The sequence below is a fragment of the Kogia breviceps genome, chromosome 3 (assembly GCF_026419965.1).
Source record: "Kogia breviceps isolate mKogBre1 chromosome 3, mKogBre1 haplotype 1, whole genome shotgun sequence".
NCBI lineage: Eukaryota > Metazoa > Chordata > Mammalia > Artiodactyla > Physeteridae > Kogia > Kogia breviceps.
In genome coordinates, this window is record NC_081312.1 from 150,503,591 (window position 1) to 150,511,494 (window position 7,904).

General features: G+C 46.2%; 1 protein-coding gene across 5 annotated transcripts in view; it reads left to right on the forward strand.

Annotated features, from left to right (window-relative positions):
• The window catches only part of WDR93 (WD repeat domain 93), a 49,315-nt gene extending 42,716 nt beyond the window's left edge, over window positions 1–6,599 (forward strand). For all 5 annotated transcript variants that reach the window (XM_059056648.2, XM_067029887.1, XM_067029889.1 and 2 more), the window contains exon 18: window positions 6,246–6,599. In XM_059056648.2, the coding sequence (XP_058912631.1) occupies window positions 6,246–6,345 (100 nt within the window). In that variant the 3' untranslated portion in view covers window positions 6,346–6,599. The remainder of the gene's footprint in view (window positions 1–6,245) is intronic.
• Window positions 6,600–7,904: the final 1,305 nt, after the last annotated feature.

A 7,904-nucleotide genomic window follows, 5' to 3' on the forward strand; every position in this document is an offset into this window, starting at 1 on the left:
CTTACTTTCAAGTGGTCTAAGAAAACATTTGTAGAGAGAGACAGAAAGAAAGAGAAAACGTTAACAACTGCTGAAACCCAGGAAAATATTTATAGAGAGAGAGAGAGAGAGAGGGAGAGGAAATGCTAACTGGTGAGTCTAGGTGAAGGCTCGTTGTACTACTTGCAACTTTTCTATAGGTTTGAAATTTTTCTAAATAAAAGCTGGAGAGAGATTATATTATCTACAGTAGAATCCTGATTTTGAGTAAAAGAGAGAAGACTAGAAATGTACACACCACTAGTAACAGTAGCTATGATTGGGTAATGAAGCATGTGTGATTTTTTTCTTTGTATTTTCCCTCTTTGTGGCTTTTCTATCAAACATGTGCATGATTTTGGAAAATTTCAAATACTGGTTTTAGAGTGGGAGGTTAGGTCATGGCTGTAGTGGGGCCGTTCTCCTGGGTTGGAGGTCATGGTGTGGAGCTTTCTGGTACTCTTGTTTGATGAGGCTCAGAGAACTTGTTTAATGAGCATGTTACCATTTCTGTCCTTTCTGTGGAACCCCCTCCTTTTACTGGCCTAGGAAGTGTGAGCCTCTCCACTTCACCCAAAAGCCAACTGGCTGCCCTCCTTGTGGGAATGGACCACAGGCCAGCAGCTCCAGCTCTGGGCAGCTTACCTCCTGGCTGGCAGCCGAGGGCCCAAGCAACTCAGGACACTTCAGCCCCTAACTGACATTTCCCGACCTCAACCAGGGTACCAGGTGGATGTTACCACTCAGACACCTGCTGAACTCTGCTTATTAGTCCAATAAGGTTGCTTTACATGTAGAACTACTACCATAACAGAGTAATTCCCCACTGTAATAAATGTTATTCATTATTTCCTATATATATATATATATATATATATATATATATATATATATATATATACACACACACACTTGTAAAATTTGGGAAACAGGACAATACAAAGAAGAAAATTTAAATAACCCACAACCCATCACCCCAAATCCCAGCACTGCCATTAATGTGTTGGTACATTTCCTTAAGGTTTTATCCTTAGCATTTTTACTAAGTTGAGATCGTGTTCACTTCTTTAATCTGGCTTTATGTCATTCCAGAATACAACTTAATGACTTTTTAATTTTAAGAAAAACTTCCTTGTCACAGTGGTTTTTAATGTCTATGTAATTTCCGTGGGAAAGGTGTCTATAATATCCCTCCCCACCCCGCTATGGTTGGGTCTGCTCTCATGAGAAGACAGTCCCTTCTGCCCTGACCCCCTCCAGTCTCTGGAACCCCAAAAACCTATCCTGGCCCCCCATGGGAATTGGGAGGGACTCCTCCATTCCCCCTTTCCAACCGTCTCTCTTCCCTGTCAACACAGCTTAGCCCCTAGGTCCCACACCCCAACCCATCCCCGGCAGGGACCCCGGAGGCTGGGTGGGGTGGAGGGGACTGCCTCCCAGGGAACCTTCTGCAGGGAAGAGGGCTGGGGTCAGCAGGGCTGACCAGGTGGGGCGCTGGGGACCGAGGACGAGGCTCGCAGCTAGCCAGACAGTGGGAGCTCGGGCAGGTAAAGAGCTCAAGGAAGTGCTCCCTGGCTCCAAGGAGCCACAGCAGGAGCCGGGAGGGGCTGTACTGTGTGGTTGGGGCAGGCCTAGCTTGAGGGGACATTTACTTGGGCCTGATCACAGTATTCAAATCATAGTCCTCAGGGCAACCCATTTTCTGAATTGGGTGGCAGAGATAATTAGGAAACACTGATTTAAAGAAGGCTCTTCCTGTTCTGCTTGCTCTGGGGTCTGACACCTGGGGCTTTTCCAAAGAGTACCCTGCCTCCAACATTTTATTATGTTAAATATACAGCAGCTTTGAAAAAAGTCAGTAAACATCCACACACCCACAACCTAGATTCTGTCATTAACATTTTACTATCGTTTCTCACACATAACCATATATGTCCGAGGATTTTAATCTAATCTTTTTTTTTTTTCCTCTGTTTACTCCTTGTGTCTGAAACAGTTTCCATTGGCCCTAAAACTAGGTGAAACTTCAAGGCAATGGATTCAGAGTTTCAAACTCGGGATAATCTGTCCAAATTGTTTTCCCAAAACTTGCACTTGGGACTTTTATAAATAGCCAGTGTGAAGGAGCCTGCCTTTAGGACTTTGAAAGGAGCCCAGATAGCACCCAATGTGCCCCCCACCCCACCCGCTCTGCAGGCCTGGGCCTCCAGGGCACCATTTCCATCTGGCTCCACTCTCTGTTGTAGTATCTGCCATCTCGGCTGGGTCAGACTTCTGATCACAAGAGAGAAATTTCAGGACACAGGAAGCTGACAGAAACAAAATGCCTCTCTCTCTCTCTCTCTCTCTCTCTCTCTCTCTCTCTCTCTCTCTCTCTCTCTCTCTCTCTCTCTCTCTCTCTCTCTCCCCCCCCCCCCAACCCCCCGTGTCTCCTGGGTCACCCCCCACCCCTGTCAGACACCCAGACCTTCTTGTCCAATCTGGTTGGTGACCTCTTCCCCTCCACTGTCCTAATCACAGGCATGTGTCCCGACGACATTCCAATGTTAGAAAACAAGGAAGGACCTTCCCAGTTCTGCAGCCGCCTTATTTCTCCTCCGCCCAGAGCACGGCTCCCAGCAATCAGTCCGCACCCCACTCCTGTGTCCTCTTCTCCCATCTGCGCCCCAGCCCACTGCAGACTCACCGTGGGTGTCACGCTGGCCCCACTTTCCCAGACAACATCCTCAGTCATTTTTGTGAGTTTTTCCTAATATTTCTGTAGGGTAAATTAGAGGTGGACTTTCAGAGTTACGGGGTAGGCATGTTTGAACTGGGATAGTTGTACCCCCCAGCCCTCCAGAGACGGTGGATTCACTCTGCATCCTCACCCCTTCCCCATACTGGCCAAGAAATGAGGGATAAAAGTTGATAGCTCATTACTATTTTAATTTGGAAATTAACAAGGTTGAGCATCTTTGTGTTACATCTATTGTATGTTTCTCTCTCTCCTTCTGTGACCCCACCTGGGTCTTTTTCTTACCGGTGAGTTCATTTTCTTTTGATTTTAAGAGTTCTTTGTTAATATGTTGTGAATAATTTGTCCTGCTTTGTCTTTGGATAGGAGTAATTTTGGTTGCTTGTGTAGCCAAACAGAAGTTTGGTATTTTTCCATCTTCTCCCTTAGGCTTTGCTGAGGGGCGGTTGTAAAGAGCCTCAAATTCAGGGTGCAAGTCTGCAATGTGATGGGGGGTACACGAGGGCCCCTAGCTGTGTGAGGGGTCAGACCTCAGTGTCCTCATATGTAAAACAGTGACAGTCCTATCTCCTCATAGGACATTGCCTGGCACATTCAGTAAAGGTTAGCCATTATTTATTACTAGGTCATAGAGAAAGCCCTTCTACACTCCAACATTATATTTTAAAAGTCACCCACATCTTCTTTGAACAGATTAATGACTTTATTTTCAGTCCTCCTTTTAAAACTTGCCCGAGTTCCATCTATGCGCTGCCTCCTGGCTGGTCGCTCACTGATTCCACGTTATCCTGACCCCTCTGCCCAGAAATTTTACTTCCACTTATTTAAGCAGCAGCAATAGTATTATTATAATTAACTTTTACTGGAACTCTCCTACAGTGTTGGTGGGAATGTAAATTGGTGCAGCCAACAGTTTGGAGGTTCCTCGGAAAACTAAAAATAGAATTACCATATGATCCAGCAGTTCCACTCCTGGGCATATATCTGGACAAAACTCTAATTCAAAATGATACATGCACCCTTATGTTCATAGCAGCACTATTCACAATAGCCAAGACATGGAAACCACCTAAATGTCCATCGATAGATGAATGGATAAAGACATGGTACATATATACAATGGAATACTACTCAGTCATAAAAAAGAATGAGATAATGCCATTTGCAGCAACGTGGATGCAACTAGAGATTATCATACTAAGTGAAGTAAGTCAGAAAGAGAAAGACAAATACCATATGATATCACGTATATGTGGAATCTAAAATATGACACAAATGAACCTATGAAACAGAAACAGAATCACAGACATAGAGAACAGATTGGTGGTTGCCAAGGGGGAGGGGGTTGGGAGAGGGATGGAGTGGGAGGTTGGGGTGAGCAGATGTAAGCTTTTATATATAGAATGGATAGACAGCAAGGTCCTACTATATAGCACAGAGACCTATATTCAATATCCTATGGTAGGGACTTCCCTGGCGGTCCACTGGGTAAGACTCCGCGCTTCCAGTGCATGGGGCCCACGTTCGATTCCTGCGGGAACTAGATCCCACATGCATGTTGCAACTAAGAAGTCAGCGTTATGCAATTAAGACCCAGGGCAGCCTAAATAAATAAATAAATATTTTTAAAAAATATCCTGTGATAAACCATAATGCAAAAGAATATTTTAAAAAAGAATGTATATATATGTATAACTGATTCACTTTGCTGTATAGCAGTCATTAACACAACATTGTAAATCAACTATACTTCAATTTTTAAAAATGAAAAAAAATTAACCTTTACTGAGCATCTACTGTGTGCCAGGTACTATGCTAAGTACTTTGTGGCATATCTTGTTTCTTACTATGATTATTATCATCCCCACAGTACAGCGAGGAAGAAAGAGGTCAAATAGCCTGTCCAGGGTGCAAGCGTCATCAATAGGGAAAGAGAATGAGGCAGATCTGAGTGCCTCCTGGAAGCAACTGCTAGGATACATTTTCAGTGAGAAAGGCAGGCGGCACACCAATGTGTTGCACACTTCCATTTAAATTTTTAAAAAGATTATATGCATGTCTGTACTTGTGTGTATGAACAGTATTCAAGGATTTATAAGGAGTTGTTAATTACAGTTGCTTTGAGAACAGAAAATAAGGATCTGAGGTGAGAAGGAGACTTAATTGTATACTCACTTGTATCCTTGATTGTTTTTTTTTTTAAAGCAAAGCATAGGTTACTTCTTTAAGTTAAAAAAAAATGCTTTAATGCACTGTGTACCAGCCATCTCCATGTGACTGTCCCATAGGCAGAGCTGCAAAAAACTGCAGTTCTTGTCTTTCTCCACAAAAGTGTCCCTTCTCCCGTTTGCCCTAAGCTTTTAAACTTTTAAAACGTCACTCACTCAGGCACCAGAGGTGGAAAGCTGGCAGCAGCTTGCATCCTCTCTCCAGAATGAAGGCCTCCTCCTGCCTGCTTGCAGTGGCCAGCTCTACGTGCAGAATGAGGGGTGACTCTGGGCTTCTCTGATTCTTCCACACTGACTATGCATTTATTTCTTATTTTTTTAAAACCTATTAAAAAAAAAAAAACTCAACTCAAAACTCTTATCTTGGGGCTTCCCTCGTGGCGCAGTGGTTGAGAATCTGCCTGCTAATGCAGGGGACACGGGTTCAAGCCCTGGTCTGGGAGGATCCCACATGCTGCGGAGCAACTAGGCCCGTGAGCCACAACTACTGAGCCTGTGCGTCTGGAGCCTGTGCTCCGCAGCAAGAGAGGCTGCGATAGTGAGAGGCCCGTGCACCGCGATGAAGAGTGGCCCCAGCTTGCCGCAACGAGAGAAAGCCCTCACACAGAAACGAAGACCCAACACAGCAAAAATAAATTAATTAATTAAAAATTAACAAAAAAAAAAAAAAGAGAAGAGACAGAGGGAATTTACCCTTCCTCTGGTAGGGTAAAACAAAAAACAAAACTCTTATCTTCTGAGAGCACTCCCCAAGCAGGGAGTTCTCCTCTCTGCACTTTACCTCTATTGCTCTTAAATGCCTCCTATTACAAATGTTCTTTTCCTCTCGTGCCTCTTACTTAACTGGGGGGAGGGGCGGCTGTTTCAGTCACTTTGATCTTTCCAACACGTCCACCAGTGCCAGTCACTAGTAGATGCTCAAGGAATGTTTGTTAAATGTAACTATTGGCATTCGGATGTATTTAACGTTGGTCCTGCAAGTAGACTTTTAGTTCATAAATTCACCATGCCTCCTCACTGTACATTTCCTAGTTTAGGATGCTAGACCAATATTGTTCCTTCAGTAAAGCTGTTTCGAGTGCCTTTTGTGCACCAGGCTGAGTCCTGAGAACACAGACAGGAAGCAGATGTGTCATTTGGAGAGTTTCTTATATCAGCCCAGGGTGGTCAGGGTCTGCCCTGGGGACCTAGGAGCCCCCGGGGGTGGGTGGGGGGGAATGCAGCACAAAGCAGGTTCCTCTCATCAACTGTGTGGCCCACAGATTTCAGAAGCTGGTGGAGAACAAGGTGAAAGAACAGGAGCACTGGACCCGGCTTCAGAGGTATTCCTTGCTTCTCCAAAGAGAGAACCTCAAGAAGTGACAGGGCTGCCGCCCTGGGCTCTCTGAAAAGGTTGGCAGCAGGCAGGCTTTGCCCTGGAATGCTGTGAGGTCAAGAGACACAGTGACAAAGGGCTGCAGCTCAGTAGGCCTAAGGGGCCTAGACTTGTAGTCTTGGACCTCTGCAGAGCCAGCAAGGGGAGAGGCCCAGTTTGGGGGGCCTTCAACCACTAAGCAACTTGTTGGAATCCTCAGGCGGGCAGACGTGTCATCTAAATAAACAGCGATATTGTCTCCAGACTCCAAAGCTACTGTGGTGTGTAACCTTCATTCCCACCCAGTCCAGACCCCCAGCAGGGCCCAGGCAATGATGTCAGCCAGAGTCCCAGGCCTTGTGAGGACCACTTGCCTCACAGGACCAGGAGCCACTTTGTTCAAATGAGCAAGACGCCTAGTCCACCCCGGCTACTGTGTGGCCTCCTTTTCTCTCCGCCTACTTCTTTTCCCTCTCTTTGCTGTCTCATAACCTTATGGAATCAGTTTGGAGAGGCTGAGGCTCAGAGAGGTTGAGTGACTGCCTGAGGTCACACAGGTATGAGAAGCAAAGTAGGGGCATGTGAGGAGGCAGGCAGGAACTGTGCCACTACTGCCTCTTGCCTTCTGGTCTGGGAACCCTAGAGGAGGCTGGGGGACCTGGGGGCACAGGAAGAGGGCGGAGAGGTGCCTTTTTCTTTTCTAGAGACTGCCCTTCCCAGGAAAACTGGGTGGAGTCCCCTGCAGCTCAAGGCCTACGTCTGCCTCTCCGAGGACACCGTGTGGTATCTTTGAGAACTGCAGGTGGTTGCGTTGTTTTGTGACCGCAGCTGCTTTTGTGTCCCCATCCACCTTCTCCCCTGGGTCACACACACTCTGTTGGCACAACACCGCCCTCATGGTGCTGATACTGACTGTAGCTGAATGTCCCCTGGATGAAGAGGTCCCTGCCTGAGACATTCTGCCCCTTGCCCTCCCCCGGATGGGAATGAAAACACAGCAGCAAAAATAACTTTCTACAACAATCCTTTTCCACAGTAGGCATGGTGGCAGCTCTCTCTGAGATGAGGAAGGAAAACTTAGAATGATAGTCTTGGCCTTACACACCACCTAAATGTGACGGGGAACTAACATTTACGGGGCATCTACCGTGGTCTGTATTTTTCATATAAGCCTTGTGAAATGTAGATATCATTACCCCCATTTTACATGAGAGAGAAACTGACACTCAGGTTACACAGCTTGGAACAGCCTGTATCAAATCCTGATGGACTTTTTCAACAGCAAGTGTCAGAAACCCACCTCAAACTAACTTTAGCAACAAAGGGAATTTGTTGGCTCATGTAGTGTAAAAGTCCAGGCGTAATGCTTTCCATGTGGCTGGACCCCGGCATTGGATAAGAGCAGGAATCCTTCTCCGCCTCTCAGTTTTGACTCCCTTTCCAGGCAGGCCCTCTGCTTGGGCGGCAACATGGCTACCAACAGCACCCACAGTGAGTGTCCCTTTCTAGACGGTTCCAGCAAAGTCCTGAGCCTGCTCCTCACTGGCCTGCAATGTGGTCACATCCC